We start from the raw sequence: 25,475 nt of genomic DNA, 5'->3' as shown, positions 1-25,475 counted from the left end.
CATATAATACTATAATTATAGAATTCTCCGGTTGCCCCCTCTCACCAGGGGTAAGCACTACCTTAAAGCTGGTGTGTCTGTTTTATTTTATTTCATTTTTTGAAACAGGATCCCACTATATTGCCCAGGCTGGTCTCGAATTCCAGAACTTAAGCAATCCTGAGTAGCTGGAATTACAGCTGCTCACTGCCGTGCCAGCTTTTCCTGTCCATCTTAATACTTTGACCACAGATATATGTATCCCTAAAATATGTATATTATGTATAGTATTGTTCTTTATGTTTAACATTTACATTTACATACTGTCCATACCTTTCTGCAACTTGCCTTGTTTTTACTCACCAGAATCTGAGAGGTTTATCCTTGCTGATTTGTTTAGTTTCATTTCATTCATTCTTTTCTTCTTTTATTGAGGTATTACATCCATACACTGAATACACAACTCCAGTGCCCAGCTCAAAAACTCCACCCAGATCAAGGTGGAGACCATTTCCAGCAACCTGTAGTCTCTGTGCCTCTCCTAGCTCACACCTGTCAGAGGCAACCACTGTCCTGACCTCTAGCACCATCAATTAATTTTGTCTGTCTTGAACTTTATATAAGTGGAATCACACATTATGTACCCTTGAGTGTGTCTTTTATGTTCGGTGCAATATTGTGTCTGTGAGCTTCATCCAGTGTCTTGCATGAAGCAGTAGTTCTGTCTTTGTCATTGGTATATAGTGTTCTGTTGTGTGAATGTAACATTTGTGATACTGTGAAATATATTTGGCCTTAGTCCTCTGTTCTTGACATAAAACTCCTAAAATATTTGGAATCTTCAAAGTGATGTGTCCTTTTGTATGCAAATGAGTTGACTGGTGGCTAGTAACTCTGGGTAGCTTCAGGATGGGGGCTGGTCACTAGAAAGACTAAGGCAGGATTAGAGGGTTGGGACTTTCAGCTCACCCTTAATATCCAAGAAGAGGAGAGGGGCCGCATGCTCATCTTCCATGCTGCTGGTCATGCCTACTGGGAGTCTTTCGTGCCCTCGGCCTAGGATGGAGCCTCTGCTCTGTGTTCCTGAGGCTCCCTGTATTTCTTCTGAGCACTACTCCTCAGAACTGGACAAAACCAGGTCAGTTGTCTGCGGTATCAATCCACAAGGCCTGCAAAAACACCACTGTGATAAATAAGCTGGAAGTATGATAGCAGGTGGCTCGAGTTTCCACACATGAACTTCTATATAACTGGTGAAATATACATTGGTGCTGCAGAAATTTGGGAGGAGATCAGGAGACACTCTCTTCTTACAGAATCTAGAAGTAATTAGTTGGCGCTTTTTTTTTTCTTTTTCTTTTTCTTTTTCTTTTTTTTTTTTTTTTTTTTTTTTTTTGAGATGGAGTTTCACTCTGTCTCCCATGCTAGAGTGAAGTGGTGCGATCTTGGCTCACTGCAACCTCCACCTCCCGGGTTCAAGCAATTCTCCTGCCACAGCCTCCCAGGTGACTGGGATTACAGGCACCCACCACCATGCCCAGCTAGTTTTTGTATTTGTAATAGAGACAGGGTTTCACCATGTTGGCCAGGCTAATCTCGAACTCCTGAGCTCAAGTGATCCACCTGCCTCAGCCTCCCAAAGGGCTGGGATTACAGACATGAGCCACCGCGGCCAGCTTATTGGTACTTTTTATAAGGCAATGAGCAAAAGATTCAGAACTCTAAGAGTCAGATTTCATTTGAAAGGTTTTTCAATAATTATCTTTATGTCCTATTTAAGTCATTCATTCATTTAACAAACGTTGAGTAAAAACTGGCTATGTGTCAGACATTGTTCTCAGCACTTGGAGGTGTGCCATGATGAGCAAACCAGGCCAACATCTCTGTGCTTATAGAGTTTGCATTCTTATGTTTTAGTAAAATCATTAATTAATAATCAGACATTGTCTACATGGTTTCTTGGCTCTCCATTGGCAAGATTTTTCTATTTCGATTCTAAACTTCTGAGCAGTGGCCACCTCTCATGAGTTAGGCAAGATAGACAAATGGCCAGGAGTCTTGGCCAAAAGACAGGGATTTTTCCAAGGTCTCCTGGCACAAATGATCTAGTTCCTACCACAGTAAACAATACTCTTAAGTGGAAATATAAAATTTTTCCTCACAAGCGCCTCTCATCTCCAGGGAGTTTCCTTTTTTTAATTTATTTTAATTTTTAGAGATGAGATCTCGCTGTGTTGCCCAGGCTAGAGTGCAGTGGCTATTCATAGGCACAATGATAGCGCACTACAGCTTCAACTTCCTGGGCTCAAGCAATCCTCGTGCCTCAGCCTTTGGAGTAGCTGGGAGTCCAGGTGTGTGTGACTGTGCCTGGCTCTAGGGAATATTCTTGCAGTGTGCATGTGCAGGATACTTTGTACTTATAGACTGACCTGGACCATCAGCTCTGACCCCTGCCCCAAATAGCCCTTTAAATCAGCAGCAATCACCTCAGCTGCAAGGCCCATGTGCAAAAATGCATGGGCTAGTGCTGCTTACTTGGAAGGAATGATTTGTTTTAAGTAAGTTCAGACCTACTAATATGCCTCCCAAGAAGTTAACTATTCAGAAAACTGATTCCTCTCCCCTGCAAAAAATACAAATAAAAAATAAAAAGCAATAACTCCAAAAATGCAGGAAATATCTCACCTCCGTGAAAGTAAAAACAAATAAACAAAACCCCTTAAGATATCTTTTAAAAGACTTTGAAGCTATATTCATGTAAGTTACATCTATCTATGGTAAGCATGTGAGTAACGTTATCCAGGTGTGAAAAACCATGAAGTAAAAAACGATTCAGAAAACATTGCTTTCAGTCCATGAATAAGTGCCTTATTTTACATTGAAATTTAAGGAGAAACTCATTCTTGGATGCTAACTACACCCACCCACCCCATCCTAAGTCTTTGCATCCCCCAAAACTATAGCTCCTCCATATAATCTCTCCTTCATGGTTCCAATTCTCCTTGGACTGGTCAGCCTGGAGGATGGTAATGACTCAACAGTACTGCTAATCTTTGCGTCACTGTCCCTTATTTATTCCCTTCTAGGCTCATGACTCTTGTCTTTGATATAGGAACCTGTCTGATGAAGCATCATTTCAGAATTTTAAGTCAACTTACAAGTGTGCTACTATTCACATCTGAGCACAAATTTAGAACTACTATTATTTCTTGAGTACACAGGTATCTACAAAGATCACTATTGTTGTATAAGAACTGGTCTTGACATTAATTGGTAGCAATACATAATCCACTTTAGACTATCCAATAAAACTGTTTTAGCTTTCAAAAACAAATAAATAAATGCCTTACTTTAAGTGTACATGAAGAGGCACACACTTAATAGAACACTTATTTCTCCCAGCCTTCATTAAATTAATGCTGAATAAATATTTAAAGAATAGTAACTTGAAGGGGCCCCAATGTGGCCCTCATTCTTAGAATTAATTCACTAAACAAAGGTGTTGGTTTATGATCAAATTCACAGGACTCCAGCCCATGGAAATTGACTGGATCAGGGTGGACGCATGACCCAAGCTGGGCCAATCAGACTAGGAACTGGACTCCAAAGGCAGCCAGCAAGTCTTTAGGTGTGTCTGGAACTGAGAGACTGGTAGACCCTTACGTGTTGTGGGAGGCTCCTGCTACATGAGTGAAGAAATGAGTAAAAGTCTGCAGTCAAAAAAGTAAATCAGACACACAGTGCTAAGCAGAGATAAGAGATGAAGAAAATTATTATTGCTCATGTTCTTAAAGATCTGATACTTCCTGGTTCTACTACTTCAAGAAGTCAGGATGTGTGTGATTCCATGAGACATTACTATATATTGGAAATAAGCCCCCCTCCCCCCTTTCAAGCTAGCTTAGCTCAATTTTTAGTATTTGTAAACCAACGAGTCTTAACTAAGACATACACTGTTCATATGTTAGGAGGTAAGATCACAGCAATCTGCCTAGGGCAATACCTTGTTAATGACCATCCAAATCCCAGCCAGATTCACCCATGTAGGCAAAACCCAGCCTGCTAAGGCTTTCTGTCTCTCACCCATTGGGTAAGAAAAGAACAAACTAGGGGGATATCTTCTGCTTTAGATAGGACAGGGCTTGAACTGAAGCTGGACTTGACTATGAGAGTCTTAAATCTTTCACCTGAAAGAGACATGTAGGTTCAAACAGGACAAAGAACAGTAATTTCTATGCCATTTCTGAAGAGAACTGAAAAAAAAAAAAAAAAAAGGGGATAAAACCAAAACCAGACTCATATTTTTGGTTATTTGTGGCTTCAGGCTATTTTTAAAGAAACTGCCTTTGAATTCCCCGTGGTATTTTTCTTTTCTGTTCTTTTTGTCTTCCAGAGGCCAACTCAGGGTTTGCTGGATTCTGGAAAATCCAGGGGATTTTGAAAAAGAAAGTCTGTGGTGGTTTATCACTAAAACGGAACCATACAGGCTGATCTCTTATACCTAGATGATGCTGGCAACCCCCTCCCAGCCAGGAATACACTTCAAGGTATGTTCAATGATTGAGATAGACAGTATGAAACCATCCACACTCATTCCTGAAGGTCTTAAAACACAATGCACTAGTTTGGGGGCCAGATGTCTGGTCAGGGTTAGGGATGCAGCCTGGAGTTATGGAATAATATTGTTTTCCTCTGTGAATCTAATTATGTCCTTGGCCTCTTTGGCTGTGCAAGTTCCCAGATTTCCCTCTGGTATTCCAGGGGCATGGTCACTTGCTAAGGCTGGAATGCCAAGTGGTTCTATCAAAACCTTCTGCTGTACACGGACCCTCACCGGAATCCAGGCTAAGACAGGAGAGTGAGACTCTCAAGGGACCGTGTAAAGAAGCATGTTGAGATTTCACTGATGAACTTACTGTGCTGGGTGTCAGACGGAGGCGGCTTCCACCATCTGGTGGTGTGGTAACAGGAGGGGCCTGTTACTATGGCTAGAATTCGTGAACAGTGGGGCTGGGTGGTGGGGCAGTTCTGGGGCCACATCCTGGTCCTGTTCCCCAGCAAGGAGAGGAGAAACCTGACAAGCAATTTACTTCCCTGGGCAGTTGGCCTTGCTGTCTGCTCCACATTCAGGAGGGACCATCCTCAAGACACTCCCCAAACATAAGTCAATAAATATATCAGGGCTGATGTGAGAGAGAAAGGGAGTGGGGGAAAAGAAAAAGGAGGAAGAGGGTGAGAAGAAACAGAGAGAGAAGCATGAGCGCTGGACTGCTTAGCGTCTGTAGAATGGCAGGTTATTCATCCCAGGCCCTCCTGCCTATCCCTGCGGCAGGAGGTAAAAGTGCTAAAACCACTTTGGCCAGAAGAGGGCCCCAAATTTCACTCAAATTTACACAACTGGGGAAGAGTCTGGCTAGACCTGTTTATGTAAGTTATCCACCATTGTACAGCATGGAAAGGGCCAGAAAGAGCACCAGAGACCTGGACATGGGAAAGAACTTCAAGGTCACAGGCTGGTTTATGGTTGGGTCAGGACCAGAACCCAGGTTGGGTAATTCCCGCTCTGAGACTCTATCCTCCAATTCTTCTTAGGCATTGCTTAGTCCCAGCAGTATCTACAAATATCTGCTGAGATCCCAGTAATTTAAAAAGACAACCATTTATTGAGGGCCTGGCATGTGTAAAGCCCTGCGCTGGGTGGGCAGGTATGTGTGGCAGGTGGCAGGCGGCAGAGGTGCTGGATGATGGGGGTGGGGAGGGAAAGGGTGGTGTCCAAGTCTAAGTTCATTGTCCTCAAGGCCTTCAAAGGCTTCTTGCTGGTTTAGAAGGCAGAACCCAAAACACAGGAAAGTTAAATAACAATAAAAGATATAAATAAGGGTCAATACAGTGAAGGCTGAGCTGTCGTAGGGTGATGTATGATTAGTAAACAAATGTGTGATTAGGAATTGTCATTCAATTTCTGAAGAGGAAGAGGTTAAACTGTGCTTTCATATAGCACGCTGTGGTTTCCAGTACTTTCCTGTATGTTGGGGTGGTCACAAAGGCCCTACATGGGAGAGGAGGTAGGGTGGGTTCTGTTTTAGGGGAGCTGATGGAATCTGCACATACACAGAGGACCATGGAGACACACACGGCCTCTGCTCTAGAGGAGTGTACAGTCCTCTTTACTGGGAAGTCCAGGCATCACGAGTTCGTGTGCTTGTGTGAATGGAGAACTGGAACCAAGGACTCCAGGGTTTGAGTGAGTGCAACATTCTAGACCTGCAGGTGTGCTAAGTGTGCTCTTTAAACGAGCTCTTCTTGCCCTAGTATAGGCACATAAATGTGGAGGGGAAAGACAGCTGGTTTGGGACTAACTGACTATGTGGCATCAAGCAACTTGCTTAGTTTTTCTTGGCCTTGGTTTGTTCCTCTGTAAAATAAGAGAAATAAATAACCTCTCTTGTCCCTTCTAGTTGGAAAGTTCTTTGATTCTAAGCAGTCTACAATGACCTGTTTTCGAACAATCAGATTTTCAGGTATCAGTTTGCATCTTTATTTTGCCTTCTCTTTCCCTTACTTATCCTAAACTTAAAAGTTTTTTTGCAATTGTATTTTGTCATTTTTAACTCACACAATGTCCTTGGGTTGGAGTCATCCCCAGTTCATGGGTGGAGGTGACAAAATAGGGGTTTCTCTAATCTCCTCTAGCACTAGCTCTTTGAGCAGATGTTTTCAACATAGGCCATCCTATATACCTACTGTGTGCCATGCATAGTTGGGGTATTTAATGAATGATGAACAGTCCCTGTTTCCAAGGAAACTTCCCCCAGTCTCTGTCATTTTTGGGGCATTGCCAGGCACATGTGAGGCATTCAATAAATGTGTATTGAACAGAAAGGAATTCCCAAGGCACTGTGGGAAACAAATCTGCATGAGGTTGAAATGTACCCACAGAAGAGATAGCCTGCACCATTTCATGCTTAAATCCCCTTGGACATACAGCCCCAGTACAGAGAAGACATTTTTCTCCCACAGGAAGAAATAACTTCTGCCCAGATCTTGGCACCATGGGGTTGAGTGGGGAGCACTCAGTTGCTCCCTCCAATTGAGGTAATTACGGAACAAAGGGGGAAGTTGGGAGTATGCTCAAGTCAGGCTTAAAGGCCTGAATTTATAAGACATCAAGTTGCAGGGAGTTTTTTAGGCAGGAGTAAGGCTACCACCTTGTAGGCCGCTAGGATGAGGGGAAGCATTGGGCCCTCTCGCCTACAAACTTCTCGTGTTCATTGTGGATCTGGGTCCAAAAGTAGGGTGATAAGGAAACCACTAGAGCTATTTTAGGTGAGCTGACTGCTTTGATTCACAAGGGGACCCAAGGCAAGCTAAACCCCCTCCTCTTCTTCCCCCTACAACAGCTAAACACCAGCTCCCCTCACTGATGGCTTTTCAGGCTATATTAGCACTTCCAGAAGACTTTGCCATCCACAGAAGATGAGTTACCCAAGAGCCATGATGAATCTTTATATCCCAAACTCACAGGCTGTCTTGATCCATCATCAGAGAGGACCTGGAGCTGGCCAGCACCCTCCCAGGTTCTGGAGCTCAATGCAGAGGACTCGTTCCAGGTGTACCTCTCATCCTTTCAGGGAATAAGCCTTGCTCATGGAGGTAATGCCCTGTGCTCCCATTTTTCCATCAACTGAGCAACATTACCAGGTGCACCTTCCCCAGGACTCCTGCTCCAACATTCACAAGTTTTCCATCATCTTCTCTGACCAAGAAGCTCTGGCCTGGTGCCAAGATCTCTCACAGTCTGAGCACCCTAGGCTCATCCATCTTTTTTTATTTTTTATTTTTCTTTGTCTTGTGCCATCGTTTGGTGTCCTGGCACCCTTCCCCAGGAAGGTTGGAGGAATACTGGGTTACTCTGTACGGAGCAAATGTGTGAATTAATAAAGCCTTAGATCTGTGCTTGGATTCTGACAGTCTAGAGGACGCACAGAAGAAAGTATTAATGCAATTAGGTCATAAAATTATTTGTCCTCCTTTCAGATGTTTCACATTGGTCCACAGTCACAAAGCTTTATTGTGATTGTGAAACAACTGGAGTAGTTGTGAAAACACTACCCCTTTAAATGTTTGAAAGCAGAATGGGAAAAAAATATTGAACCAGAAGAGGGGAAGCTACATTGAATTAAGTAGTAACTGTGCTCCAAGTCCAAGGACCACGGACAAGTGGCTTGGAAAGTGGGTTTTCCAGACTATAGGGAGGGGTGAGAATGCCAGAGCCTGGGGCTCATGGTGAGCTGGCCTCCAACCGGGTGGGTTTTCCCACCATTGTATGCTTCTTTCCCTGTCGCTAGCCTGGGGAGGGTCCCCAGGGGAGCCCTGGGCTTAAGGCAGTAGTGTTATGCAGAGTCTGTAACTTTGTCATTGGTAAATGATGTCACAGGGTAGGTACACAAGCCCAGATCGATGGATGACCCAGGCAACGAATCGATCACATTTCCGGGGAGAATTCACCCTTTATGACCTTCAGAGGGTCAGGTGGTTCGTCCAAAGAGGCTTTGGCTTGAAGGATTTAAAGCTGGCCCTTTCCCCATTCCCATCTCCTCCTCGGGGGCCTGGGCAGTAACAGCCGGGTAATAAACTACTTCTCATTAAAGAGATCTGGGGGTGGAAATGGTAGGGGGACATAAAAGTGGGGACAAAAAGGCACAAATCCGCTCCCAGGCCGAAAGCCAGGATGGGGGCGCGCTGGGCTCACTTTCCCCGTTCCCTCTCCCCGTGAGGCCACCTTGAGTTTTTGTGCCCGGAGAACTAGCCCTGTGCCGCACCAGGCCGCAGGCTGCGCGCTGCGCTCGCGTGGGGGCTTGTCGGCCCGCCCCTGCCACTGGGGCCGGGCTGCAGCCCCCTCCCCGTCGCCCCGAGCCCCTCCCCCGGCCCGGAGCCCCTCCCCGCGCGCTTCCCCTCGCTCCCCTCCCTCCCTTCCCTTCCCTTCCCTGCCTGCCAGGCCCTGCCTCCGCCTCCTGCGCCCACAGCCTCCGCCAGCGCCGATCCCCCCGGAGCCCGAACCGGAGAGCGGCGAAGGGGCGCCGCCGGCCCCTCCCCAGGGCGCTGACAGCAGGCTCCGGGGCCCCCGCCCCGTCCCCTCGCCGGCGGGACACACCCCCGCCCCTCCTGTGCTCCGCCAGTTCCCGCCGGACCCACCGGTCGGCGGAGAGAGCGAGCGGGCGAGCGGAGCGCGGCGGCCGCGCGGGAGTGAAGGGGCGCGCGGCAGGCCGGCGGGGAGACCCCCGGGGCGCACGGAGCCCGCGCACCCTCCGGGACCCTCCCCCGTTCCCAGGCCCGGACCTGTGGGCGCCGGGAGTCCAGGCAGCGTTCGGCGCGCCGGTCCGGGGTGGCGGGCGGACCCGGGACCCAGGCAGCTGGAGAAGGAGCCAGAGCCCGGCCGGGATGAGAAGGTGACGCCGCCGGGGGCGCCACTCGCGTTGTGGGGGACGATGCTCGCCTACTGCGTGCAGGATGCCACCGTGGTGGACGTGGAGAAGCGGAGGAACCCCTCCAAGCACTACGTGAGTACAGCCCCCGCCGACCCTGCGGGGGGTGGCCCGAGGTACCCGGAGGGCCCCGGATGGCCCCTCGCCCCTCCCCGCTGTGAGGTCCCGGAGCTAAGCGCCCACTGGGCAGCCCGCAGCCGTGGAGTTTCTTCGCAGGGCTGTGATCTCCAGGGAAGCCTCTTCTGTCCTTCCTCCTTCCCCTCCCCGGTTTCTTTTTTTGGCATTGGAATTGGCAAGTGGCTGCCCTTGTCTGTTACAACGGTGAAGTCATCTGTCCGCGTTTGATGGATGATTGGGGGGAGCTTTCGTCAACCCCTCGCGGAGCAGCCCCGTCGGGAAAGCGCATCTCCTTGGCCCTCCCCAGGGGCCCTGGGCGCTCACGCTCACACAGCCCGAGATGCTTTCAGAGCGCGCCCTGGAGAGGGAAGCCTCGCGCCCTGCCTCCCACGCCAGCTCTGTCTCTGCCTTCCTAGGCCTGTGGCAGGGGGCAGAAGGAAGCCGCCGCCCCCCCGCCCAACCTCCACCCTCCGCGCTGAGCTTTGATTTCCCTCTTAAAGCCATTGTGCCCGTCGGTGTGAGGAGAATTGTGGCTTTTCCTTTTATCCCTCCTCTGGACGTGACCCTTAACCGGGTTCATTTCCTCTTAAGTGATGCTCCATCTCAGACACGAGGAGGCGAATGTTTGCTGTGGTCTCCGAGGAACCGCCGACTGCCCCTCCCCCTTCCTCCTCCAAACTTAATGAGAAGAGGTTAAGGTTGACTGGGCCAGCTCCAGAGCCTATGTGACAGTTCCCCTTTCATCTCAGCCGGTCCTGTCTTCCCATCCCTCACACCTTAGGAAGTAAACACGGTGTCCTTGACCCCTCTGAGCGTCTGTGCTCCTGTACTTGAGATAGAAGAGACCCAAGCACAGAGGACTGCATGTTATTTGCAAATTGGATATTTAGAGGAGCAGTTTGAAAGCATTAATCTTAACAGCATTAATCTTAACAGTTAAAACAGGCTGCTGATTGCTGCCCTGAATTGCACATAGATCTCTGAAGTGCCTTTTCTTCCACTGTTGCAAAGGGACTGGGGTTTGTGGCAATGTCAGCCTCGGGCTACTCTTTCTGCCTTTGTCACCCGTATAGCTCTGAATTTTGAGTTTCTTTAAAGCTGAGCAAATGCAGCTGGGCTCAGATGGGGAGGAGGTAAATGTGGAGGCAAGTTCCTGACCAGGCAGGGAGGTGGGTGCCTGTTGAGGCCAATCCCTGACACCCTTAGAGAGTTGTTTCTTTTGTGTCATCTGGTCCAGCAAGCTTCTTCCTCTGCTGTTACAAGAAAGCTCTTTTTGGAGGGCTTGGGTCACCAGGTGGTCAACCTGCTCTGTGGACAGATGTCCATTTGTATATGCCAGGGTTCATTTTTCTCAAATGTTGCAGGCTAAGTTTTAAGGGTTCTCATTTGTAGTCCTCGGTTGAGCTTGGCACTGCATTCAACAGATGGCACTCTGTGCTCTGAGACCCAGGCAGGTGCATTTCCAACTCTGGATTTTAGACGAAACATCACATTTCAGCTGCCACCGATGGTGCCTAAGGTTGCAGATGCAGGACACACTGGTAACAAACTAGAACTGGGGCCCCCTGCAGACAGGATTGAAAGGCAAGGTTATGTGCTGGGGCTCTGAAGGTAAACGGTCTTGCTCAAAGCCTGGCACGCAGCCACTAACTAGCTGTGCCACCTTGGGCAAGTTATTTAAACCTCCCCCAGCCTCAGTTTACTCAATTTCAAGTAAGGATAATAATAGTATGTACTTCCTAGGGCTGTCGGAAGAGTTAAATGAGATCATCTATGTAAAGCACTTAGCCCAGTTCCTGGCACGCAGTAAGCTCTTATTAAATGGTAGCTTATTATTGGTGAGATTCTGACTAAGAAAGTATTTTTGAAAAGCATCTATTAATGGTCTGGCAAAAAGGAAGAAAGATTTTGGGTTTTAAGATTGACAATAACTTGTTCTATGTGAAAAACACAAAAGAAGTCCTGTCCAGTTCCCTCGAAATGATCATTTCCTTCCTTTTTACAGACAAAGTGTTTCCCGGGACATCTCCGCTTCCCGAGTAAGAATCGATGACATTATGTTTGGGGCAGGGAGTGATGTCACTGAACAGATGGGGCCATACAGAGTTCTGAACTGGGGTTCTGGAAAACACTGAGAGGAGAAAGTGTTACATGTTGTGGAATTGTGGAATGGGCAGAGACCCGAAGACTCATCTGGCTCAACTCCTTCATTTTACTGATGAGGAAATGGAGAGCCAGATTGGGTAAAGTAACTTGCAACACAGCTACTCACAGCACCTCGGTTTAACTGGCCTTTTGCCCGTCGTGTGGGTTTTTTTCACTGCATGTACCCTAAGTCTGGTTAGGGTTGGTTAAGAGGACAAATATCTGGTGGTCAAAAAGTCTCTACCCATTTGGGGCATTGTATATATATTAATACATAACATAAGCATCTCCAATAATAGGAAGCGGGAAAGAAAGTAATAGAAAGGGCCTGGTGGGACAGACAGGGGCAGGAGGAGCGGGTTGGGGGAGGCTGCAGCCTCTTTCTCTCCTGGCCCTTGCACGGTGGATACCACACACCAGAAGCTCAAGTGTTGTGGGTAAGGCTCTCTGGTGTGGTCAGCTGGCAGATCATGCTGCAGCCATCGCCTTTGTGTTCTGGAAACCCTCTACACTGGAGGAGCATGCCTTCTTCCAGCCTCTCCTCTGCTGATGGTGAATTCTGAGTCTGTGGTTTGGTAAATTGCAGAGCAGAGAGGTTTTACGGGATGTGCGAGTCAGCTAGAGCTAGCCGATGAGAGGCCTGGGGCCCATGCAGGAGGAGCTCTGCTGGCTCCAGAGTGCTGAGAACACACTGCAAAGGTTCTCTCAGGACATTCTGCAGAGGGTTTGCTCATCCCCACGGGGCGCAGGAGCTGCCTGAACACCAAGGGTCCTGTGCTTTCAGTCTGTTCATGAAGGCACACAAGTAGCCTCCATCATGTGGATGGCACTGTCAGCCCTGGCTTCCTTCCTCTCTGCCAGGCCCCTGCTTGGGGTGGGGTTGAGAAGGGCAGGCAGCTGCTACTAAGGTCAGGCTCTCTGGCATGAAGCTAGGCTCCTTTCCTGGCTTTCTGAGCTCTGCCTGGGGAGACCCTAGGTAAACTGGCTCTGACCTCTGACCGCTTGTCCTGAAAATGGTCCTGATGATGCTGGATGCAGAATGCACATTCCTTCATTTGAAAGTTTTTCAGTAAAGATTTGAATTCAGGTCCACTTGATTCTTTGTGCTCACAGGCAGGTATAGGTATATATCAATTCATATGGTGGTGGAGAAAAGCTCGTTTATCTAAAACAAACAAGAAATTATATCTATTTGGATTTAGGAGGTATTGCACTTTCACAGTTGTTTTACTTCCTGATTGTTTATTTCAGACAAATACCAATCATGAATGTTCTGATCCTCTGCAGGACTCTTTAGGGAATGCAAATAATAGCCAGTTTAGCAGTTACCATCGATAGTGAAACATATTTAGCACTCGTGTTTTCATGTGATTCCTGCAGGTCACTGCATGTACCCTAATGTGGGGTAGGTTTTTGGATTCCGTTTTACAGATGAATTAACTGAGACTTGGAGCAATTCACCAACTTGCTTAGGGTCTCGCAGCTAGCACAGGGCAGATCTGGGGCAATGCAGGTCAGGTTAGCTCCAGAGGAGGATGTGGATATAAGGTGGGGCCCTTCTCCTCAATTAGAATCCGGGCAGGAAGGCCAGGCTTAGCCCTGTTCCATGGTGACAGAGCAGTGCAGGGCTGTATTTAGGACTGCCTCACTGTGGAGACATCTACCATGTGCCCTGCAGGTGAGTTCGTGGTGGGCAACGCAGGCGGGTTACTGTGAGGCAGGAGGAATAGAGCAACTTCAGGCTGGTGTCTGGTCCCCAGTAACGCTTGGGCTGATAAATTAAGGGTTGACCCTGTGGAAATAATACATTCTTCCTCTGTTTAGATCATCCCAGATTTTATTCTTGGTCCTGGGAGCGACGGGCTTAGGAATTGGCCCCAAACTCCTTCATTTCTCCGCCTTTCTTTTTTTTTTTTCTCAGCCCTTAATTGTGACTCCAGCCCCACAGGAATGAGAATGTGCAGCCACAGCCTGCAACGGTGTTTTTCAGGACCAGTTCCACTATGGAATGAGTATGGTATTGGGCAGATCAGTGCTTGAACCCTACCTCTGGCACTTCCTAGCTGTGCAACCTTGGGATGTCACTCTGAGCCTCAGTTTCCTCATCTGTAACTTCACAGGGCTTTTGGGAAGTTGGCCTGAGATAATTTGGGGTAAAGTGTCTACCCAGTGCCTGACCCCACCATGGACATGTACCATATACTAGTTGCCATCTGCTGTTCCTGATCACCAAGGCACTGCAGGTGATTTAGGACCCAATCAGTGAATCTGAGAGAAAAGGAAAGACTGAGGCAAGAAGAACAGCCCAGCTTTTCATAGTTTGATGGGGAAGTGGGTTACACGCCCCATGGAAAACACCCAGCCTCCAAGAGGAACAGATAAACACAGAGCAGCTGTTCAGACCTGGAGGGGTTCCTGGAGCTGAGCATTGGGATCTGGTGGTAGCTTTCTGCTGAGCTGGGAAGAAACAGAGGTTAGGAGAGAAGGAAATAGGTTGCTCTGGGTAAGGGCAAAGTCAAATAGGATCCTAGCCCCAAGGTCAGCACCACACACGGGTTAGCACTCTTGCCTGCATTCTCTGTCTCTCTGTTTCTCTTACACATGCACAAGCTTGGGAACGGTTTCTTCTCTGGGGAGGGAAGTGATCGAGGGGTGATTCACAGGTCTGACAAGGCTCTCTGCTCATGGAACAACCGACCACATCCTTCAAGGCCGTTGGAACAGGGAGCACAGCCAGCCATTTATCGCAACCCTGTGTTGAGCTGAGTGAGTGCTTTTGGGGGGTAAACCAGGGTAGAAATTACCATGTGTGGTGGCAGGCAGAGGGGAAGGGAAGAGAAGGGAAAAATAAACCTATTTGATGTCAGAGGAGACCGATTCCAGCCCAGAAATACAAGTCCCAGCGGCTGCATTTTCCAAAGAGATATTCCGGGGCCAGCATGAGTTAACTGACCGTGGAGGCTATGAATTACAGAAGTGTTGTTAGGACTTCTGACTTTGGGTTTGCACAGCAGTTCCCTGTAAATTGCCTTCTAATTGCCTCAGCCTGAGTCACTGACCAGACTATTTCTTGGCCAGAAAAAGTCTAACAGGCAACTGTATTCTCTTTTACCTCTTAATTAAACAAAATGAAACAAATAATAGAGTTATACACATGGTAGTCCCACTTACTCCTCTCGAGTTCTGAGAATCCAGGAAAGGGATAGTGGATTAGGATAGGGACCCAGGGGACAGGAAGGACAAGGGGTGTGTGTGGGAAATGAGGTGGAGATTCTGGCTTTGGAAATAGGTTCTGAATGAGGGCCAGAGGTGTTCTCTGCTGTGACAATTGCCAAAAATAATGGAAGCGCCCAATAGAGTGATCAGGGCTTCCAGAGGCGGATTCCCAGACCCACATGCTGCTTCCTGCCTGGCCCGGGCTTCTGCTGCCTGTAGTGCAGCCAGTCACAGGCGGGCAGGTGAATGGAAAGGTCAGGAGCCTAGCTGTGAAGGGGATGGGGGTCACAGGAGGATCCCTCTTATGCCTCTGGGTAACCCCCAGGTAAGTCACCAGTCAGCCCACAGAGACTGAGCCCCTGCTGTGTGCATGGTGCTAGTCAGAGTCCAGCAAGGCTGTCAAGATGCCATAAGAAGGGGGAGAACTAGCATACAAGCACCTACTATGTGCCAGGCAATGCAGAAGATGCCTTTAGAGGCGATTTTACTTGAACCTCATAACAACCCCACATGGTTAGGTAGGTGTTTTTATCCCCATTCTGTAGGTGGGGAAATAAAGCTCGGAGGGTTCGTGTCATTCTACTCAGAGTAATTCTGAGGCAGGGCTGGGATTCTCACCCTGGTCTCTGACACCCTCATCTATGAGTGCCACTTCTTCCCCAGCACAGCTGGCTTGCTGAGAGAGAAAATAACCAGCGAGACCAGGCTGCACCACCTGAGGATGAGGGGTGCACCTGGGAGGCTGTGTTATCCCAGAGCACCTGTGTGCTGTATCCCTTGACTGAGCATTGGGATATCCTGGCCCCACCACTCACTGCGTGGGATCCAGTGCAAGTTACTTATGCCTCTGAGCCTCAGTTTCCTCATCAGTTAAAAAAAAAAAAAAGAATATATGGGGAAAGTAGGACCTAGCTCTTAGGGTTATGATGAAGATGAAATGAGTTTGTAATTGTAAAGAGCTTAGACCAGTACCTGGTGCCTTATGAAGAGCAGCGTAAGTATTTGCTATCACAATCACTAAGTCCTGAAGCTGTTCAGAGGAGGGAGAGCGCTCTGTGAACTGGAGTTTTCAGGGAAGACTGACTGGAGAAGGCAGGCTTCATGATGGGCCTTGAGGTGCAATTAGGATTTGGCTGGGAAAGAGTAGGATATAGATGGGAAAAACTGGGAAAGGGCATTCCAAGAAAGGGAAAAGCAAAGGTGCTGGAGGTGGAATGTGCAAGGAAAAGCTGGGCAAAACCGAGGGTGGATGAGGGAGAGAAGGATGACAGGAAAGCTCAGGGCCAGCTCTGAAGCCTCCGATGGCAGCAGAGGGAATTCAGTTTATTTTGAAGACACCTCGGAACCCTCCCAAAGGCTTGGCAGGGAGAGGGAGCTAAATAGTAACTTTGAGGTCCTCCTGGTGGGCTCCAGGGCTGTTTTTGCGACTGTGTCTGGAACAGAGCTAGGTAAGGACTGGAACCTTTTTCTAGCTCTGGCTGGGGGACTCTTTAGTTGGCCAGCAGGGTCCCTCCCCTCCTGTTTACAGCTCTCACTGCTAGAGATCTGGCTTCCCCATAAAAAGTTGATTGCACCCGGGCTCTTGGGGAGGAAGGGTTGAGGAGGAGGAGGAGGAGAAGAGGGAGCAGCAGGAAGTGAGGTGTCAGCTGCTTTGGGTCTTAACTAGCATAGGGCCCTGTATGGGAGGGCCTGATGCAGCTGTGTTTCAGGTGGAGTAATTTCCATCCACACTCCCCCAGTGGCAAGAGAGAGAACGTGCCTATCGTCGTAGGGTCTGGGGGCCAATACCTCACAGCCTGAGGGGAGCCCAGCATGTCTATGTCTTCTGAACCATCCATGCTAATGTTGCCTTCTACTTCAGGATCTCTCTGAACTTGTTTTAATTTTTTCTTTTTTTTTTTTTTTAGACAGAGTCTTATTCTGTCACCCAGGCTGGAGTGCAGTGGTGCCATCTTGGTTCACTGCAACCTCCGCCTCCCGGGTTCAAGCCATTCTTGTGCCTCAGTCTCCCAAGTAGCTGGGATAACAGGCATGCGCCACCACACCTGGCTAATTTTTGTATTCTTAGTAGAGATGGGCTTTTGCCATGTTGGCCAGGCTGGTCTCGAACTCCTGACCTCAGGTGATCCACCCACCTCAGCCTCCCAAAGTGCTGGGATTACAGGTGTGAGCCACTGCACCTGGCCTGAACTTGTTTTAGTTTTAAATGCAGTGCTTCAGCTGGGCATGGGGGCTTATGCCTGTAATCCCAGTGCTTCAAAAGGCCAAGGCGGGGAGGATCACTTGAGGCCAGGAGCTCAGACCAGCCTGGACAATGTATCAAGACCCCATCTCTACAAAAATTTTTAAAATAAGCCAAAGTAAGCCAAAATAAGCCAGGTGTGGAGGCATGCGCCTGTAGTTCCAGTTACTCAGCAGGCTGAGATGGGAGGATGGCTGGAGCCCAGGAGGTTGAGCCTGCAGTGAACCATGATCACACCACTGCATTCCAGCCTAGGTGACAGAGTGAGACCCTGTCTCAAAAAAAAAAATTCTAAAAAGCTAGGCATGGTGATGCACACCTGTAGTCCTGGCTACTAGGGAGGCTGAAATGGGAAGATCACTTGAGCCCAGGAGTTGGAGGCTGCAGTGAGCTGTGATTATGCCCCTGCACTGCAGCCTCAGTGACAGCAAGACCCTGTCTCTAAAAACAAATAAATAAATGCAATGCTTCAAACTACCTCTTCATTTATTTGACCTCTACCACACTCCCAGATAGTCTAGTAAGCCTTATTCTTAGGGAAAATGTAATAATAAAAATAACAGCTGACCTTTCTAAATGTTTTCTATGTGCTAAGCGTTTCATATGGATGTTCTCAGAACAGCCCCATGCAGCGTGTAGCTCCCACCAGCATCCATACTGTGCAGGTGAGAGCACAAAGGCTCAGAGAGCTCCAGTGAACTGCCAGATGCCTCGCAGCTAATAAGCTGCATGTGGAGAGGCCTGCACTGACCCAGGTCTGCTGGCTCCAAAGCCTGCCCTGTCCCCACAGAGACCCCTTAATGACACATTATACACCCAGGATGCCTGGGCTCCATGCTTCCACCTGAGGCCTGGTTGGTTGGCTCCTCAAGCCGTGAGATCTTCCACATGTCACCTCCCCCTTCTAGAACTACATTTGCCCATCTAGAAAATGGGGCAACTGCTTCTTTTCAGGCTTGCCTTGCAGAGGGGAGGGTGGGTATAAAAGCTGCTTTGGAAAGCACTGAGCCCAGAGATGATAGCCGTGTGAGGGGGTCCCTTGATCCCCCAATCTGGGTTCTTAATTATCTAGGGCAGGGATGCTATACAAAAAGTTTTTCCTGACCCCAGGGCATTTTTGAACAAGGTTCACCTGCCCAGCCACCTCTCCTGAGAAGCCTCATAGACAGAGTTGACTCAGGAATACTTAGGCTCCTAGTGACGATCTCTTCTAGAAAACGGCCTCTGGTTTTCCTTGTTTCCAAACCAATCATTTTTTGTGAACAGGAAAAGACAGAGTTATTCCCAGTCCCATCTCTCCCTGCTGTTACCTGAGCGGAGGAAGTGATATCTAAGTGGCTGAGTTAGCAAAGGGGAAACAGCTGTGGTTTCTGCCCCTCCATTGGGCTGCTTTCTCTGTCCCTGTGCTGTCATTTCCCTTTGGCTGGTGAGGAAGCCACCCTCCCCAAGCCTGGGTGGAGGCCCATGGCTGGGTCAGAGTAGACTCTGTGTGTGTGTGTGTCAGTGCAGCATAAATTATGCGGTGGGGCGTGTGGGACCATTTAGCCTGTTTCTGGGATCCCTGGAGCATGAACTTCAGACCTGTTGGAAATTGATCACTCTTATCACATCTGACCACAACTTCAGGGAGTCAGGAGTGGAAGCAATGCCCCATGTTGAGAATGAACTTGCAGGGTGTACCAGGTGGGGTAGGGATTGATGGAATGTGGGCTGGTTTGCACTTTTGCCCATCACTGTGTGGTCCCTTGTAGAGAACCCACGTTGTTTTCCTTTTTTGAGGAGTACTCTCACTAAAGGAGACCTTGGCCCGTATTGTAGCACCACCATCATCATAGAGCTGTTACAGGAAAGGGGTCCCGATCCAGACCCCCAGAGAGGGTTCTTGGATCTCGAGCAAGAAGGAATTCAGGGCAAGTCCATAGAGTAAAGTGAAGGCAAGTTTGTTAAGAAAGTAAAGGGATAAAAGAATGGCTACTCCATAGACAGAGCAGCCCCAGGGTCGCTAGTTGCCCATTTTTATGGTTATTTCCTGATGATATGCTAAACGAGGGGTGGATTGTTCATGCTTCCCCTTGTGAGACCATATAGGGTAACTTCCTGACATTGCCATGGCCTTTGTAAACTCTCATGGTGCTGGTGAGAGTGTAGTAGTCAGGATGACCAGAGATCACTCTCGTTGCCATCTTGGTTTTGGTGGGTTTTAACTGTCTTCTTTACTGCATGCTGTTTTCCTTTTTTTTTTTTTTTTTTTTGAGACCAAGTCTCGCTCTGTTGTCCAGGCTGGAGTGCAGTGGCGCAATCTTGGCTCACTGCAACCTCCGCCTCCTGGGTTCAAGTGATTCTTGTGCCTCAGCCTCCCAAGTAGCCATAAGGCGCTCACCACTGTGCCCGGCTAATTTTTTGTATTTTTTGTATTTTGTTTTGGTGGAGACAGGGTTTCACCATGTTGGCCAGGCTGATCTCAAACTCTTGACCTCAGGTGATCTGCCCTGCTCAGCATCCCAAAGTTCCGGGATTACACGCATGAGCCACCACGCCCAGCCTACTGCATACTATTTTATCAGCAAGGTCTTTATGACCTGTATCTTCTACTGACCTCCTATCTCATTCTGTGACTTAGAATGGCTAAATATCTGGGAATGCAGTCCAGTAGGTTTTAGCCTTGTTTCACCCAGCCCCTATTCAAGATGGAGTTGCTCTGGTTCACATGCCTCTGACACAGCTACCACATATTGAATTCCCATTTTGTGCCAGGCATTGCCTGGCCTTTGATTTAGAACCTCTGGCCCCAGTGCGGCCATTAAGATATGTATTTTTAACCCTATTTGACTCATATGGAACCTGAGGTTTGGAGAGGGCAGGTAGCATTGTTAAGAAAGCACAAACCCAGGCAGATGTGACCTCCCTCCCCTTCCCCAGTCTGTGCCTGGTTTTACGCCATCACTGTGTCTTACACACTTGGTCCCTTTTCAGGGCACCCAGGGCTACAGGGGCTTCTGTGAGAAGGTGCTCCTCGTGGGGAACTTGCCCTGGTTGCTTTTGCCCATCTAAGTGTTCAGAGCGTAAAGGGATTGTCCCTGTCCTTTGAAGTGGCTGCTTTGTAAACTCTTTCATGGTAGGCCCAATTCTGACCCAGCGTTATCCCGTTTCCTGATGGCCCAGACCCAAAAGGCTATTTTAAGGGACTTGCCTGTGTGGGAGAATTTCTCTCTGTAACAACAGAGAAGGAGGCCTGGCTGGCCTGGCATGGGGCTGGCAGTGGAGCTCCGAGAGGGTGAAACTCTGTCCTGAATTCTGCCTCGTGGGCTGGAACAGATGAGTTGAGCCCTCAGCACAGTGCCTGGCACCCAGAAGGGATAGAATCACTTCTTGATGAGTGTGAGATTCCCAGAGGTGGCAGCCCAGGGATTTCTGCTGGTCGGAGCCCCAGTGGGCTGGCAAACGGATGCTTCTCTTGCAGAGTTAAGGTCCATAATAGAACAATGTCTGCACTTTGGTCTCAAGCTGGGATTAATTACTGACTTCAGTCATCACTCATTGGCAACTTGAAGCAAGCAGCCTGATGTTTTTTGTTATTTCTGAACATGGCAGCTCCCAGGCAGGGGAAGTGGGGATGTCAGGTTAGAGAATGTATGGGTGGAGTCCATTTTAGATGCAGGCACTTGTCTTATTTAATCCCCACAGCAAACCCTGGTCATCATCTGTGTTTTATAGGAGAGGAAACTGAGGCTTAGGGAGGTGCAGCATCTTTGCCCCGTCACTGACAACATGGGTGGGAGCCAGAGTTGCATCCCAGATCTCTTCAGGAACAAAGCCCATGGCTGCAGATGGCTTTGTCTGACAGCTTCTCTAGGGGATGGGAAGCTAGGGAGCTCGTCACATACGTCCTAGATAAAACTCCAAGGGGCTGGATTAAACCCCAGGTCACCTGCCCATGTGACCCTCCCTCTGAGCCCCTCCCTGAAAGCATGATGTGGTTGGAGCAGATGTTAGGATATGATAACAAGCTTGCTATAGGAACAGATCTGTGCCAAGGTCTGGCCTCTGTTTGTAGGTTCAAATTTTTATTCCCCTTGAACTCTTGCCCAGGGCCACTTTTGAAGGCCTGGCCCTTCAGAGAGTTCAGCTGCCAGAGTCTCTACATCCTCCTCTTGGGGATGGTGGATAGCATGGCATTGTGTGATAGGGAGCATGAAGGGGTTTAATTTCCTGGTATTTTCAGCCCCATGCTTGCTTAGGCAAAACCAGGCTCTGGAAACCAGAGTAAGCACTAAGAGAGGGACTTGAGTGCCAGCAGTTGGAAGTTGAGGGCAAGAGGATGGGGGCAGAGCATCAGCAGCTGCTGGCTCTTCACCTCCGTGGGCCTCAGTTTCCTAAGTAAAATGGGTATAGTAATACTGTTACCTAGCCCATATGGTTGTTACTCATATGATAACCGTTCCATAAATGGCACTATTGCTATCACCATCGTTATCATCCTTCTTGTTTTTGCTCCGTTTCTGTCATCTCCTGGAAACTTCCCTGACCTGTCATCTTACAATGACATTTCCGTGTATGAATTTTTATAATGTTAATTGTTTTACATCTCATTGAACACTTACCAAGAATGACCTTGGATTGTTCAGCCTTTGGCAAGCTGATACTTACTCATGTTCATTCATTCATTGTTTCATTCAGTCAATATTTGAATGTTTACTATGTGTCAAGCGCCAGGAACACAGCAGGACAGATACAAATCCCTGGTCGTTTAGAGCTTACATTCTGGTGTGGGAAAGGAAACAATAAACAACGACACCCTGTCATTTGCAGCAACATGGATGGAACCGGAGGTCATTATGTTAAGTGAAAGAAGCCAGGTATGGAAAGACGAATATTGCTGTCCTCACTCACAGGTGAGAGCTAAAAAGAGTAGCTCTCACAGAGGTAGGGAAGAGTAGACTGGCGGCTACCAGAGGCCAGGTGGGAGGGATAAAGAGAAGTGTTGATTAATGAATACAGAAATACAGTTGGGTAGAAAAAATATGTTCTAGTATTTGATAGTACAATAAGGAAATTGTAGTTAACAATAATTTTTTGCATATTTCACAATAACTAGAAGAACTGGAATGTTCCCAGTACAAATCAAAGATAAGTGTTTGAGGTGGTGGATATCCCAATGACCCTGATTTGATTATTACACCTTGTATACAGGTATCAAAATATCACATGTACCCCCAAAATATGTATAACTATTATATATCATTTAAAAATAAGAATACAATAAAATAAACAAAATAGGTCAAGTACATCGTCTGTGAGATGGGGATGAATGGCGTAGGGAAAACTAAAATCGGGTGAGGGAGACAGGCATGTTGGTGATGGCGGGAGTCGCTGTGCTATTTTATAGAGGGTGGCCAGGGACAGACCCACTGTAGAGGTGGCTTTTGAGTAAGACTTGAGGGAGGCGAGGAAGTGAGCCCTGTGGCCATCTGTGGGGAAAGTGGTTGAGGGAGAGGGAACAGCAGGTGCCAAGGCCCCGAGGTAGCTGGTGTGGCCTGAGTGGAGAGAGAGAGGGGAGAACAGCGGGTCATGGGGTCAGATAGGGAAAAGGGTCACGTCGAGCCTTGTATCCCTCCCTGCCCCACACAGCATGCTCTGCTCAGCAGTGAGGACTCATGATGACCTACTGGAGACTGAAACTGGCCAAAACACTGCCAGAGAGGTGGCTTCAAGGACTGCTTGGGGTTGGACCCTGACCTCCTAAAAGAGACCTCCTGGGGAAACACAGTTTCCATCAGTGCCATGGTTAGGAACTCCAGGGCCCCAAAGGCACAGTACACACCAGGAAGCCTCACTGGCTGAACGTTAGTTTTGTGCCTACTGTGTGCAAGGCACTATGTTGAAAGCAGTCCTCCAGCTGGGGGCCAGGAGGTGGGGGGAGGGGCGTGAATTCCTGCAAAAGCAGCGACCACCACATCCTTTCATCTTTAACGCCCCCTCTTCATGCTAGCAGAGGGTCTAGATTCAGGTACGTCCTGGATCAGTGTGATAAATCCCTGGACAAAGGCTTCATTCTACTAAAACCCCTTCTGCCTCCACCTCACACTCCTATTTTTACCAAAGCTTCTAACTTACAGTTGCTGAAGTTGGTTGTTAGAAACTCAAAACACATGTTCCTATCAGTGTTATATCGTAAATGGTGTTAAGATTCTCAAATCAGCCCACCAAAATTTTTCTCCTCCTCACAGTAGAGTTGTATCCCTGACAACCAGATATCGCTAGTTCACCTACAGCATAGGCTAACCTGGGAGCCTAAACGCTGTGTGTAACATCCAGGGAAACTGTCTTCCATTGTTCACAGTGAGAAGGAAACTCTAAGGCTACATAACAATAACAACCATAACAACAGCAGCATGAATGATGTGCCCGCCACTAAGCACACCACTCATTTAATCCTTGCAACAGACTAAGAGAAAGCACTATTAGGGTCCTTCCTTTACTCGGAGAGAACAGAGGCAGTGAGAGACGCATGAGATGCATTTACCAATGGTCACAAGCTAGGAAGGGGCAGAGCGGGGTTCAGAGCCAGGCAGTGGGACTCCAGAGTCCTTCGTGAAACCTCTTGCTTCCTGGCCCTCTGGGAATCCCGCCAGCCAGCCTTGCTGCAGCCCAGGGTGGCTGTCTTAGACCTTATGTGCAGGACACTTGTCATTAGGTGTTAACAAGTGTCAGAGTGAGGGAACAAAAGCCACGGGTGGCCAGTATGAGCAGTTTCTCTTTCTTCTCCCAGACAGGAAAAACCATTTGTTTCTGGAACCTGACACTGCAGGGGGTGGGCTGGGTGTATGTGGCTGCCTTCCTGGGCCATTTACAAGTGCAGCACATGGGGCTGGGGAGGGGGCTGGGCCGGGGTGGCGATGTGTTTATTGGTGGAAGCTAGATTAGGGTGTCTGGCAAGATGTTTTTGACACCTAGACCATTCCACTCAGTGAAACCCAACAGGTGGCCAGGCTGTTACTTTAGCTGAAAGCGGGGCAACCTCCCCACCCTGCCCTGTTCAGTTTATTGTTGGAATGAGATGGGTCCTAACCAGTCCTTTCTCTCTATGGCCCCAAAATAAACAGCAGCTGTTGCTGGCGCCATCATCTCTGCCTCTGCCAGTCTGTCAGCAGCCCCGGGCTCTTGCCTGGCCTTGCCCTTTTTGATTTGATGGCACTGGGCGTTGGGGCCCTTTAGCTTTGCCCTACGGAGCCTGCCCTGCTGACCAGCTGGTGTGCCCTGGCATGCCCTCTCCCAGGCCTGGTGCCCACTGGCACTGTCCCCTCCGGCCCTGTAGTGAGGCATGTGTGCATGGCGGTTGCAAACTCGGACTCCAGAATCTGACATCCATTTGCCCCCTGGTTCTGCTGCTTAGTTGGTGACTTTGGGGAGGCAGTTTAATGCTGAGCCTCAATTTCCTTCTCTATAAGGGCAGCTATTAGTATCTGTATCACAGGATGTTGTGAAGATTTTGTGGAGGCAGCCAGTGGGAGGCCGACTGCCTGACGGGAATCCCAGTCTTGCCACTCAGGGGTTATGCGGCCTTGGGAGAGGGACTGTGTGGCCTTGGGGGAGGGGCTGTTGGCCTTGGGGGAGGGGCTACAGCTCTGCACCTCTGTTTCCTCATCTGTAAAATGTTGATAATAAAAGCAAAAGGCTGGTGATGAGGATGGCATGGGTTAATTAATGTAAAACACAGAAAACACTCAGAATACTGCCAGGCACAGAGCAAGAACTCGGGGACTGGAATAGCATATGCCCTGCCTGTCAGAGAAGGCAGAGCACCCCCCGAAAGAGTCCTTCACATGTGCATGTCCAGAGCTGACACAGTTGCTGTTCTCCTGACCTGACTTTCGGGTCTGTACTACCAGGCTAATTTGCTTGGCCTCGTGTTGAACTTGTGATTAGAACTTCCTTCAGAGTTTAGGGGTGGTGGTGGAGCTGGTAATGAAAGAGGATGGAGGCATGAAAAAAGAGAGTTGGGATTTCTATTCTACTTGTTAGTGGTTCTGCTGATGTAATGTAAGAAATGGAAAAAAGATTATGTCCATGGCCGAGGGCTGCCTTCAGAGCTGGTGAGCAGATCCCACGTGGGGTTGACCATTTATCTGTGCTGATGTGCATGCCCCAAGACATTCTTCTAGATCTGTATGTATGTTGATGTTCTGGACACCCTCCCTGTGGGCTGGCAGCTGGGGCCAGCTCACTTTGGCCTCTCCCTGGCTCTGTACTCTGGGAAACTCTTGCTGTCTTTGGTTTTTCCTTGCTTTTTC

The 25,475-nt window shown here is 48.6% G+C and overlaps 1 protein-coding gene across 2 annotated transcripts in view; it reads left to right on the top strand.

The window, feature by feature from the left end:
- Positions 1-9,245: 9,245 nt before the first annotated feature.
- The window catches only part of SH3PXD2A (SH3 and PX domains 2A), a 255,758-nt gene continuing 239,528 nt past the window's right edge, over positions 9,246-25,475 (top strand). For both annotated transcript variants that reach the window (XM_025395727.1, XM_025395726.1), the window contains exon 1: positions 9,246-9,539. In XM_025395727.1, the coding sequence (XP_025251512.1) occupies positions 9,468-9,539 (72 nt within the window). In that variant the 5' untranslated portion in view covers positions 9,246-9,467. The remainder of the gene's footprint in view (positions 9,540-25,475) is intronic.

Source organism: Theropithecus gelada, chromosome 9, assembly GCF_003255815.1.
Source record: "Theropithecus gelada isolate Dixy chromosome 9, Tgel_1.0, whole genome shotgun sequence".
Classification (NCBI taxonomy): Eukaryota; Metazoa; Chordata; class Mammalia; order Primates; family Cercopithecidae; genus Theropithecus; species Theropithecus gelada.
This window is presented reverse-complemented; position numbering and strand designations above follow the sequence as displayed.